Source organism: Octopus sinensis, linkage group LG4, assembly GCF_006345805.1.
Source record: "Octopus sinensis linkage group LG4, ASM634580v1, whole genome shotgun sequence".
In the NCBI taxonomy this organism is placed as follows: Eukaryota; Metazoa; Mollusca; class Cephalopoda; order Octopoda; family Octopodidae; genus Octopus; species Octopus sinensis.
Window position 1 is genome coordinate 64,382,982 of NC_043000.1, and position 14,199 is coordinate 64,397,180.

General features: G+C 30.8%; 1 protein-coding gene across 1 annotated transcript; it reads right to left on the minus strand.

Moving 5' to 3' along the window:
• Positions 1 to 4,862: 4,862 nt before the first annotated feature.
• Positions 4,863 to 12,711, minus strand: LOC118762983. The gene is made up of 3 exons (XM_036502048.1): positions 12,240 to 12,711; positions 7,940 to 10,562; positions 4,863 to 7,898 (listed from the first exon to the last, which is right to left on the minus strand). Exon 2 carries the CDS (start codon positions 10,372 to 10,374, stop codon positions 8,059 to 8,061), a length of 2,316 nt encoding a protein of 771 aa, XP_036357941.1. The 5' UTR covers positions 10,375 to 10,562; positions 12,240 to 12,711; the 3' UTR covers positions 4,863 to 7,898; positions 7,940 to 8,058.
• Between the last annotated feature and the right edge of the window lie 1,488 nt (positions 12,712 to 14,199).

Consider the following 14,199-nt stretch of genomic DNA (forward strand, 5'->3'; position numbering starts at 1 on the left):
ATATTTATGTATATATGTGTGTATATATATATGTATGCATGTATATGTATGTATATATATGTATGTATGTATATATGTATGTATATATGTGTATGTATATATATCTATACATATTTGTATGTATATATGTATGTATATATGTGTATGTATATATATCTATACATATTTGTATGTATATATGTGTATATATACATGTATGTATATACATGTTTATGTATATATATGTATGTATATATATATGTTTATATATATATATATTTATGTATATATATATATTTATGTATATATGTGTGTATATATATATGTGTATATATATGTATATGTGTTTATATATGTGTATATATATGTATATGTGTTTATATATGTGTATATATATGTATATGTGTTTATATATGTATATATACATATATATGTGTATATATATATGTGTCTATATATATATACATGTACATGTGTATATATATGTATATATATGTGTCTATATATGTATGTATATATACATATATATGTGTATATATATATTTATAAATGTTTATAGTGGTAAATCATCCAGGTGGGTACTAAATGAGCACTCAGGTATAGTCCAGATTCAGTATAACTCTATTGAGTGGTAAAGAGTACCTAGAATTACTCAAGGAGGGCAATCCAACTGTAATTTGTCCAATGGGTAATTCCTGGGTTCACTTCACTGGATTAAGAATAAATTTGGGCATGTTAATCCTAAACAATTGCAACAAATATTGAGACTTGTACATTTGCCTATTTTTAAATTTTAATTTTAATTTTTACTGTTAATTATGCAACATAATTCTGTAGAAGCAACTTATCACAAATTATAGTTGTGTACAAAACTAGGCTTTCTGAATTCCAGAACATGCAATAAAGTAGTTAGTAGAAATATTAGTGATGCCTGTACTTATAATGCTAACAATCGTGAACATAGAGCCAGAAAGATAGAAAGCCAGCTAAGAAGGATCCTGAATACTGCAATTAAATACAATTGCAGGGGAACAAACCATCGAATGAAGATGGGCAGTGGCAGTGAGACAACTTTCACAATTCTTACTGAAACAAGACTGAGTGTAACAATTGCAAGACATAATAGCATAGGAGCCCAAGACTATAACCAAAATATAAACAATAGTAGATCAAGAGATACAGAAATTGGGAGGATATCTAGTTCCAGTCCCACTAATGTATATACAGTTAGTAGGGAAAAAAATCTTTGTGGTTATGGAAAAAATTAAATTTGTCTCTTAAATGCTGATTTGAGGAAAAACTTAGTATACCGTTGTAAGATTACATCAGAAAGAAATTCATACTTCTATATTGGTGCATGCTTGAGAAACTTCAAGGCAAGGCTGGCACACCATTTAAATTTGTTTAAGGATAGCATTAATATGTATAACACTAGCTTCAACATGTTCAAGTGGTACCTTAAGGATTGGAATGCTAGCTTTAGTATAGCATAGAAAAAAAATTAGCAGGCCTGCACCTTATATAACAGGAGGGAAAAAATAGAGGAAATTTTCCAGGTTTTTACATCTAAACACCAGCTGCTTAATTGTAGACTGGAACAAGCCTTAAGAGGCCTGCACTTGCATAGAAAGACCTTGAAATACTTCCATGCAAATGGGAGGTGTTTGAATTTATGGGATAAATGTCAGGATAATATCTGATTTGACTTTCAAGTAGCAGTCAGTATTCTCATTAAATTAAAATATCATTTATATAAATCCTAGCAACACATAATTGTAAACTCGATTGCACAGAGAAATTTTCATATTAACATCATAAATAAGTTCCTTATACCACATATATATATAATTATACCTGATAGAATTGAAGTTATTTTTATTTAATCTCATTTAGTACCTAATTGTGCAAACCAGTTATGTTGTATAATCAACTGCAAAAATAAAAATATTCAGATGTACCAGCCTCTGTATTTAATGCAATTGTTTATATATATAACCTTTTTAAAATCAAAGAAAATTTTCAACGTTTATTTTTGGAGAATTTATGATATTGGTACAAAATGTGAAATTTGGTTTTCCAACTCATTGCATGATAAAAACATATCATTTCTTAAATTTCATCTATATATCTCAGGGCATGACTAGTTTGAAGTTATAAGTTACTTCATAAAGATAATGATGATTTTATATAGTAATTATCTTTCCAATTTTCATATTGTTCATATGTATGAACTGCACATTACTTTTGGCAAATACAATGTAACATAGTTATGTCTGCATTCTAGGATAAACTTGAAGTATCAATGGTGCAAAATTCATAATTTGATAACCTGTTTCCACCTTTTGTTTCCTTTGGATTTGCCATTCTGATAATTTTCTTTTCTTCTTTTAATTCTCTCTCTGTTATTTTTTGTTCTTTTGGTTTTTTTTTACAATGAAAGGCATTGAAAATAATTTACAAAACAAGAATATCTGTTTAGTTATACACACTTATGACACAGAAGATCTTGGCTTGTAGATCAATAAACTACACAACAATTTCTAGTTAATTATACCTTTACATATGAAATTTAATTTCATGGTTATTCTATTAATAATGTTAAATATCTACCACAAAATAGAATTGGTATTTCATGTATTACGTTGCCTCAGTAAATTTGACATATCTCAACAAAAAATAGTTTCAAATTTGACATTCCTCAGCAAAAGATAGATTAGTATACAAAACTGCTTACTGCCATCAGAGGTAATGAAATTTTGAGTGGATATATCTGATTTCGACTATAGAACGGGTTAAGTACTCAAATGATTTGTTTATTGCCAGGCAGACAAAGGAAAGAAAATTCAGGTATTAACCTAATGCACCATCATTGGCAGGGTTAGAAAATAATGATACTCAAACATTTTTTAAGTCATCCATTGACATATTTTACCTTGAAATTCTATCTGAAAACTTTTTGCAATGCAAAGAAAATTGTCATGAATCAAAATTTAGAAGAGACATAGGCAAACAGTGAAACTTTCTGAATGGTATGCCTAATAAAAAAAAGTTACCTTGATATTTTTTAGTGGTGTGGCCCATCTGATGTTGAGCCATGTTTCATGTGGCCTACTTTTTAAAAAAATTGCCCACACCTGGTGTTTAGATTATATTTCAAATCCTAATGTTATAAAAGTCAGACTTTTGAACTTAGAACATACGTTAGGTTACATTCTTAGAAGATCATGTAACTATTGTTGATAGTTATGTGAACTAAAATATCTAAAAAGAAATGTAGTGTCCATAAACTCAATGAAAAAAACTGGTTGTGGATTGGGACTGGTGCAATATAAAAATAATGTCCACTTTTTAGATGTTTCAATGAAAATCAATTCTTTCTGTCATATACAGATGCATTCCTAGTTACAAAATGACTGTCCTTTAAAGTTTCAGCAAAATTATGTGTTTATATTTAGTTGTAAAAAGTAACTTCATTGAACTTTCTCCATCAATCAGTTATATCACTTTCAAATCTTAGCACAAGGCCAGCAAGATTGAGGGGAGATGTGAAGTCAGTTACATTGACTTCCAGTATTCAACTGGTACTTATTTTTTGACCCTGAAAGGATGAAAAGCAAAGTCAACTCAGAACATAATGATGGATGAAATGCCACTAAGCATTTTCCCAGTGCACTAATGATTCTGACAGCTTACCACCTTACATCAGTCAGTCATATCAATCATTATTATTATAGACTTTACATATCTCTCTTTCCATGGCATAAGGTGGAAAGATTTTAGCACAGTACATCTCTTTATAGATTTTATCTTCTGCTAATAGTTCTATCAACTATGGTGTCTTTTCTTTCCTGAAGATAGTAGGGTGTGATGTAAGCTTGATTTGGCTGTTATTTTTAGCAAGTCAAGCAACAATTAGGCAATGGCTCCTATTGACAGGAAGATAGCAATCTAATTGTGTTAAGGAAGTCTGTCTAGTTAAGGAATAATAACATAAATAGATAGATTAATCCTCAGAAGGAGTCAATTTTGCTATATAACTTTCTGATGTAGATAAAACAGGTTCTAAATAATATACTGATGTTGATTATATTGATGAAAACCTTTTACAACAAAACTTTGTTGAAATTAATTATGTACCTGCCATTCCATATATAATTTTCTCTAGACTACCAACTGTACAAGTGTTTAAGATGACCTTTTAGCCTTTACTTCTACCAAAATATGAGGGTGGGGTCTTCTTACGTTCTAGATAAGACATATGAATCTTAAATATTGTGGAATACAGTTACTTGTTAGTGCTGATGATAGAAGTCTTAATGCCTTGTACACCGACAAGTATAGTCCTTAAAATAGACAGGTAGTATTCTATTTATTTTTATTGTTATATTTTCGAAAGGTAAAGCATAGGTGTTTTTCATCAAGCATTCTGTGATGATATAGTACCTGCTCATATATTCATTGTACCTGGAAAAACTTGGACTAAGAGAGTTCCAGGCTGCTGTACTCTGGGAAAATAATTTTTATTACAAATATTTCTTGCTAATCAACAATTTCTTTATATATATATAGATAGATATATAATCACAATTTAATAAAGAAATTTTTCAATTAGATCTTCAAAAATATAGACAATAATGTTTGTTGCAGTCAAACCATTGCTTACAAGTTTTTGTCAGAGTTACCTCCCATATATTAGGCTGGTTGCCTGACCTCGCTTAGGAACAAAAAAAAGATGCATTCTTACTAATGGGAATTCTTATCATTGTCTTAGATTGGTATTTTATGATATTTAACACTGGAAATCTTAGCATGATTAGAAAATTTATCGGTAATTATTTGAAACATTATACACACACGCATAAAAAACTAAAGAACAAAATTTTAACATTTACAATGGCTTTTTATTTCAAGATTTTTCATGTAAAATAAAAAATATTGAATAAATAAACTGTCTTTATTTTTACAACAGTTATTTCCTGCTATGTCATGAACAATTAAGTTTGTGTAAAATTATATTGGAGGATCATCATAAAATAAATGAAAATATTTTCATACAAATTCAGTAACTCTTTTGCTCTTTATTTTTTTGTTTTCTTTTTTGATATGTTGCATTTTTTTTTAAATACAAATTTATGAAACTTGTTATGTAGTTTGTATAACTGGACCTCATAAAGATTTCAGGCACTCTGTAGTACTTCTATATATAAAGTAATGGACTTCCATTAGTTCCAGCAATGAGATTATATTCAATGGTTCATTTAACTGATTTACTTGAATTATTATGCAAGTGGCTGAGTATTTCACAGACACGTATATACTTCTAATGTAAAACTCAGGTTATATTACAATTACAGTCCATCAAGTGGATTTTGCACATAGCTTCCATCTACCCAATTTCATGCAATAGGCTATATAGTAAAATACACTTGTATGCAAATGCTATGCAGTGGAATCAAACCCAAACAAAAATGGGTGAAAATGCAAAATAACATTGAAATAATTCTTGTAATCATTTTAGAAAAATTGAAAAACAAAAAACAGGTGTAACATTTCATTTAGATATATTAAATTGTTTTACTGTAACATCCCAACCAGTTTCACTCATCCATAGACCTTATCAAAGGATATATATATATGGTTTTTGTTGTAATTTCTTTAGTCAAGCTCTATATCGATTTTGTTGAGAAAGATATATAACAGGTAACTCAGTGTTAGTGATTTAATGAAGGGATGAAAGGCAAAGTGGGGTTTTAATTCAAACAGATGATGGAGGCAGGAACTGAACATAAGATACTATAAACTAGCTAGTTGTGTGTTCAACTTTAAATAACAAATTCTTACTGTTATATGTCATCAAATAAAACATGATGAAAACAATATTGAAACATTTTCTTGCTCATTTGCAAATATTATAACAATTCAATAGACTTCATATTTTTAACATTCACACCAAACTCGTGAAAATATCAAAATGTAGGAAATTAATATACAATCTGGTTGCTACAAAGCTTAATTTCCATTGCATATTAAGTAAAATTATTTATTATATAAATATTATCAATATTATCATGTTAAAACAAAAATCATCACAACCATCATCATCATTATTTTTTCGTGGATTCTAAGAATAGATTGTTTTCTTCTTTTCTAGAAGCTTGAGTTTATGAAAGTAAGTTTTAATCTCATTGTCATTGGTTATTATTAACAAACATGTCTGATAGCTAAATAAATGTGGCTGAATCATTCAAATATGCAAAAATAGCTGTAAACAAATTTGAAGTAAATAACATTTTCATGTACTCAAAAAATCCATGAGCATTTTTCAAAGTTTACAGTGTCGTCTATCTTTTAGGCCCACTATTCCTGGGAAGATCAATGGGGTAAAAGCCAGCAATAATAATTATAATTAAATTTCAGATTAGGAAGAGGTACAATATGTTGGGCCATTGGCAACTCTGAAACTAGATGTTAACTGGAAAAATATTCCCATATCCAATCCTAGAAATAGATTATAAAAGAATTTTTCCAACTGCATGTAGCCAAAAAATGCATTAATGTGCTGGTTTACAATCAGTGTTCATTTTTGGTGTTAGCTAAACAACTCAATGGAGTTATTGGTAAACAGTAAGATAATGATGAAGATGATAATGCTTTCTTACATGACATCTCAGATGAAAAGGTGAGGAAAAAAGAAACTAATTAAACCTAGTTGCTGATTCAATTAACCAAAGAACTAAAAGTCCTGTTTTCCTACAAAGTTCTCTTCAACAATAATATCAAAATAATTATAAGGTTTATTATAGGTTTTTATATTGGCACAAGGCTACAAAATTATAGAAGAACAGTATGGAGATTGAATCTTCCTTAGCATATTCCTGGTATTTGTTTTATCAATTACAAAGAGATGAAAGGTAAAGTTAGGAATTTAGCCTGGTGCTTTATCATTTGTCACTTCAATCTTAAGTTTCATAATAACAATTCTTCTCTAGTGCCATTCAGCATCAAACTTGAATTTCTAAGTTTTCATAGAACATTGAGAATGATGCTCCTAGCTATCACCTCAAGTATAATTATCTTTAACTGACACTCAGCTTTAAATATGGTTTTCAGTCAAGTATAACTTTTACAGTTACTCAACATTGTGTGTGAATAACCTACTTGGTTATGACTTCACATGAATTTTTACTGACTTGTTTGTCAATGAACATGAAGTATAACCTTTGTTGGGTGACACTTAATATGACATTCCTAGCTACACACACAACACTGAGTGTTTCCACCAACCTTTGAATATCTGCTGTTCATAGACTGTAACAGTAGGAGTTTGGGCTGTAGTAGATCAGAATACAACAGCAAAGTTCCCATAGAAGTGAAAGAATGAGAAAGTTTTTATTGTTGTTGAAGTATGTTGGCTTCAATAGTATTTAAATTTTTATATTTTAATGGTCTGTTTAGTACTCAAACATTGTATACATTACTAAATTAGATGACAGAATTGGAACAGCTAATATTGCTGTTGATAATAATCTTCAGCTGTTTTCATTCCAGATATTCATGTGCATGTAAGAAAAAAAAACAAAAAAAAACACACACTAATATTTATAAATATTATACCTAACTGAAGAAATTTTACTTATATCTATTGTTATAATTAGAACTTGTAAATTATATAATATTGACAGGATGTGAGTATATAATAAAGTGTCTTCATTGCTGAAGATTTATAATAGATATTGCTACGATTTAGAAGGTTCACATCTGTATTTGCAATACTCACACATATTTTACATTTGGAGAATTTGTATGATTATAACAACTCTATCTAATATAATTAAATTAAAATCAGAAAATACTGATTACTTTGTGGTAAGCTAGAACTGCAATCATTTAAATATAATTATTTAAAATTAAATATTCTCTTTTAATTCTGTTGATGTAATATTGAAGCTTTCAGTGAAATAAAACTAAAATTCATTATTATTCTTCAAACAAAAAAACTAGAGATATATTTCAGACCAAACTTCAATACAATTCTTGATAAACCGAAAATCAGACTGAGGGAAATAACCCTTTTATAGCTTATCTCATTTTGACGCTAAAATAAGTTTGGTATTTTGTGAATCGTCCTGGTCTTAAGTAGGAAGATTGTATGATAGAAGTAAGAAATCTAACTTGGAGTGGTTTGACAGTTTTCTTAATTGGAAGTGGCACTAATGATATCATATTGTAAGTATCAATATAAAATCCCAAGATGTATTCTCTTCCTTCACAAATATTGACTGCTTCAAAAACAATACTGTTTGTATAATCCCTCATTATAAGTAACAGGCATTGGTTATGGATATTTGCCACTTTCAAGGGAACACCAAAAGATTTGCTGAACACCATCCTTAAGTATGCAGACCTCCATGCTGATAAACTTTGGTTGACAGTTTCTACACATCGACATAAATCATAATCAAGCTTACTTCGAAAACAAATTTGTAAGCCATCATTTGAAGGTATTTTTCGATGGTAAGATAATACTTGAATATTTGGATTCTTACTGTCATCATTAGTTGATAATAAGACAGTTAAAACATTGGGTTCTTTTGTGTCTTTACCAATTACATGAATATCCATCTGAGTCATTACTTTTCCATTGTCTCGCCATTTATTGATATTGCCAAACGAAAGACCCTTCAGTCTTTGGCAATTGCCAAAGGGTGAAAGAAGAAATAAATCTGTTTCATTTTCTTCAGTTTCTATTTCTTCTTGAATCTTTTCATTCATTTCACCTAATACAAATTCTGCTAATCCAACTTGGATACTATCATTATCAAATGTAACTGCTTGATTCTCTGTGAGACAAATATGTGGCTGCATGACATCTAGAAATCCACAGCTTCTTCCTTTCTTAAGAAACTGGAAAAGACCAAAAGTGGTTTCATTTATGATAGAATCTTTTGAACTTTTATTATCCTTTAAATATGATTTAGGATCGTTGATTGCCATTATGTCACGCAAAGTAAAATGAATATCTTTCAGTGTAACCAGATTGTGTGTATTTCTCAAAACATTCTTTGCTCTAATTTTCCCCAACTTCTTTTGAAACTGTTTTGAGAGCACTAAGTACAGCGGTGGATTTGAAAGCTGGGTAATTTTTGAATTATTCCAGCCAGATACACTCCATCCATGGCCAATGTCACCAGTTAATATAATAACAGAATCTTTTTGCTTACTTAAATCTTCTATGACTTTGGCTAACTGAGAGTCAATAACTCTTAATTGAGAGTTAGCTACATCAGATGTTCTTAGTATGGATAACAGAATATATTTGCCATTGCTTTCTTTGTTAACAATTTGGTGATAATCAAAAATACCACTTCCAGAGATTTCTACTTTTTTATCAGAATTGCTTTTGTGGCAAGTTTTCTCTTGTAGGTTGGGTGGCAGGTCATTGTAGAACGTAGGTGAAGATCCTTTAGTGTTGTAATCAAAACCCTGATAAAACTTTGTAAATAAAAAATTGATTTTCTCAGAAGTTGATTCTTCACATGTATGGTCAAAAAGGAAAGTTTGATAACCATACTTAGTAGCTGTTTTAGCCAATGACTGTGAGCATAGGGACTCTTCATTAATATTCAAATCAAAGGTTTCACCACAGAGCAGTTGATATAATCCTGCAGAATATTGAACTCTTGTACTTTGATGCTTAGCAAAATTATAGACATGAGCAATATTTTCATTATTTATTTTCATTAACTGGGTATGAGTTTGGTGAAATTTACTCTTAAATTCTTGACGGGAGAAAAATCGAAAATATATCAGATGTATATTTGATGTAGTTCTGTTTTCTTTTTCTACAGGTTTACAATTAGTCTTGGAGCTAATAGAATTAAATTGTTTGGTTGATTTTAGTTTTCTGTCCAGTTGATTGCATACCATACAGCGGATAATACTTTGTCCTGAGGAATTATATTTTTTGGAAACATAATAATCTTCAAGAAGTTGACATAGCTTGTCTTGCCTCAGTTTAGGTTCTTTTAAGATCTTATACTGAAATGCTGCGGCTTTCTTTTCTAAATAATGGTGATTGCAATTATGGCAAGATATATTTAGGCAGAAATTCCAACTGTCATTCTGGTAACATCTTATCTGAACATAACAAACATTTCGATTAGAAATGTTGTAAAAATGACATTGTTGAATAGTAGGGAAATCATTTTTAGTACTTGATGGATTACTCATTAATAAACTTCTCCTGAAATCTTCAAAATGATGACCAGAATCATAATGTTTTTTATTCAGAGTTAGTTTGTTCTCTATACTTGTACCCATCCAAGAGGTTATACACAACAAAGATACTAAAAACCCTCCGAAGAGGAAAATTGCTTGAAATTGTTTACGAGGCATAATTTTAGGAAATTTTGTTGGTAACTTTCGGTTTCATATGAATATAATTTATTATATATGGTTATACAAAGCAACCAATTTTGGCATGTTTTCATCTCAATTCTATATTCTTTCTAAAAAAAAATTGTGTTGTATATTTTAATCCATAATCAAGTACCTATTTAGATTATTAGTTCATATTCAAATGCCTGAAATAAAATAAAAGTAAGTTTAAATTAGAAATTACCCGACACAATTTTAGGCTTAGAAATATAAAAGCGAGAAAAGCCCATTAAAGAAATTACAAGGGGACAATAATAATTCCATATGGCAGGAGGGAAATTTTAATTGTCAGAGTGTTTCGTTACTGTTTTGAGCAACAGAAAGTGTGGAACTATTCTTAACTACCACGCAGTGCCAGAAGAAAGGATTAAAATCCGACGCAACAAGCAGTTGGACAATAGAATATAAATATATAAGATTGTTCCAAGCACTACACAACACTCCTGTAGTACTTTCATACACAATACAACTTCACATACAATATTTGAGTGTTACGTATTTCTTAGAACAGCAACGATGCTGTAAACAATTTCTGCAAAAAAAAAAAAAAATGCCAAAGAAAGCAACAAAAGCAATGAAGGAGTCTATGTGCGGTTGCTAAATCTGCTGGAAATAGCAGCCAAAATTCTTTTTTCCAATCATAATCTATCGTCATAAAAAACAACAACAACAGAAAACGAAAGTCATTGGACAATGCAGTCATAGATATACTGTCTGAAAACAAGACGAGATGGTCACTGTGGGAAAGCCTTTGATTAAAGCTCGTTCTGTTCGATCAGGGAGTAAAGAACAACAAAATAAAAGTAACTAACAGGATTTAGACAACGGTTGGCATGAAGTATTGAAACTACTAACAGTTCGACTGTTGTTCACATCACAGTCGTTATAGGGACTGTCATTTACACAGCTACTATTAATTATTATTTTTTTTTTTTTTAGCTTTAACCTTTAAATTCGGACAGCTTCAGAATGAATCTTTCCAACTAATTAGATGAATGCTGACTGATATCGGCTAAAATAAAACATCGTTGTCATTATTAGGTGTTATATAATTAACCGTCTTACTACACTGTTTTCATCTATAATTAACCTTTACTGGCTGTCATTATCTTCATTATCCCTACAATTATTATTTCGAGCCTCTTCAGAGGATGACAAGTGATTGAAGCATGAGGTTTTGGATGAAATCTATTATTACGCTGTATTTTTGTCTCATTTGATTGGGAGTTCATATCTCACATATACCAACAATGTCTTTTATCCTTCTGTTTGTTGATAAAATAATTATGAAGCATACTCTGAATTCGGTGTATTTTGTGTCAATTAATAAGGGAAGAAATCGTAATCTTTATACTAATCAAGCCTCCTCCAGTCTCCGAACCCTACATTAGTGTTTACATGTCAATAACTTTCTTCCTAAACACACAGGTAGTTGTTTCTTTCTTTAGAGAGGAACAAGGATGTATTTATTTGTCATTTCACCTAAAAAGAACCTTAGCATTGATATGTGAAGCAATATGCCAAATGTATTACTGTTAAATCGTCACTATTTACAATCTTTACACCTGACTTATTAATTACAAAGGAGATTGATCTCATCTAACGGATTTTCTAGACAAATTGCTGACATGAATTCAATTGGGAAACAATAGCAACCATTCTATTACTATCTTTCCTATCTTTCCTACTTCTTATTGTTCATTTCCTCAATTGATCAGGCATGAATTAATCACACTGAAATAGTATTTTTATAACTAGGTATTTGGAACATGTTTCAAGAAACTGTTAATTTGCGCAAACAACCGAAAAATAAGCACACTTACCAGTCTCGGAGCGACTCCATTCGACTTCCAGCCTACGCTAAATGTCGATCAATATTCCCTTGGAATGTGAATTGGCAGAACTAGAAGAGAATCAAACAAACTGCCTTGCTGTGTTTAATTGTGTCTCATCGTGTTCTGAGTTCAAATTCTAACGTGGTCAAACTATGTCTTTCATCTTTCCAGGGTTAATAAAATAAAATACTGATTTGATAAAATCGATTATTCCCCTCCTTAAAATTCGTGGCATTGTACCTTTGTTAGAAATCAATATTTCCTTAGAATTTCGTTTAAGCATTTACTTCCCACCGATTTGTAAATTACTACCATTCACTCGATCACTCTCTTCTTTACTCCCTACATTATCCCACTCTGTCGATGACAATACTGACGAAACACACACACACACACACAGACACACACACACACTTCTGGTGATACACAAAAGATACAAAAGAACTATCATAATGTACATGCTCTTATATCTGTACATCCAATAGAATCTAACAATCATACAGGCCTCTTCTGGTTTATTGGTACTGTAATTCAACGTTATTAAAGTGCATATATTTTCCCACAGATAATTGAAATAAAGGTTTGTATTAGATAGAAATGTATATAGAGAAACATTATTAACTTCAAATTATGGGTGATATAGAAAATGTGTTTGTAAAGCTCAACGTGTAACTCAATGATGTAGAAAAAGCATTAAGCATATCTTGTTGAATTAAAGTTCCTTTTGAGGGTGACACATGGGCAACATCATTGAGGTAATCAGAAGAAACCAGTGTGGTACTGAAAACTGGTGGAAAATGAGATACAGTAAATTGATTTCTTGTTCAGCTTAAATGTGTTTATATGTTCAAGAGTGTCTGAAATGATAGTTCCATTCAAAGAAAAAGAGATTCTGTTGGTTTTTGAGTGATGTTTGCCAAAAAAAAAAAAAAAGTAGTGACACTTGCCAACATTCTACCATGGTGAGACAAAAAGAGCAAAGAGAAAGGTTGATTTTGTTTGTTTTGTTTTAAGGATACCTGTCTTGTAACTGTTGTACCCAGTGAGACAGAAACTGAAAGAAACCTGTTGCATGTGTGTGTGTGTCTTTGTGTGTGTATCTGTCACCACCACAACCACCATTTGATGACCAGTGTTGGTTTGTTGTCATTCTTGTAACTTAACAGTTTGGTAAAAGAGATCACCAGAATAAGTACTGGAGTCAATTTGCTTGGCTAAAAGAAAAACCTTTCAAGTGACTGAAACCAGTAAAAGGTAAAATGATGCTAAATATGTTTTTTTGTTATTCACGCCATAAAAATTTATAAACTTCTGAGAGCATGCAAAATAATTCTTTTGGAGAATTGAACTTTGGAGCACATAAATGCTACAAGAGATGTGGATTTGAGTCTTATGAGCAGCTTTCAACTTTTTCCATCCAAAAGGGATTTTCAACCCACTATATATACAATATTTCTGTTTATGTAGCTAAGTCCTTTCTATTTTCTTTTAAAGTTTCCTTGTTCACAGTGACTGGCTATTCAGTTTCTTGTTCAAGATTTCCATGGCTATTTTTCCTCCCTTTTTATTCTTTTCCATTTTATGCAAGGTGTTTCATAGAATATTTCATTTATACTCCCCTGGCACGTAAAAAGCACCCACTACACTCGCGGAGTGGTTGGTGTTAGGAAGGGCATCCAGCTGTAGAAACACTGCCAGATCAGACTGGAGCCTGGTGCAGCCTCCTGGCTTCCCAGACCCCGGTTGAACCGTCCAACCCGTGCTAGCGTGGAAAACGGACATTAAACGACGACGATGACGATGACGATGACGATGACGATGATGATGAAATGTTTATCATCTGGGATGTGAATAATTTGTTTTGTTTACATTCACCTTCTTCCTCTTCCTAATTTTGTGATATTTGGATTTGAGTTCACCATTTCAAGTTTAGTGTGCTTTACTTATT

Excerpts from the sequence above, each read along its gene's own strand:
- LOC118762983 (XM_036502048.1), bottom strand. The coding sequence starts at position 10,374 with ATGCCTCGTAAACAATTTCAAGCAATTTTCCTCTTCGGAGGGTTTTTA.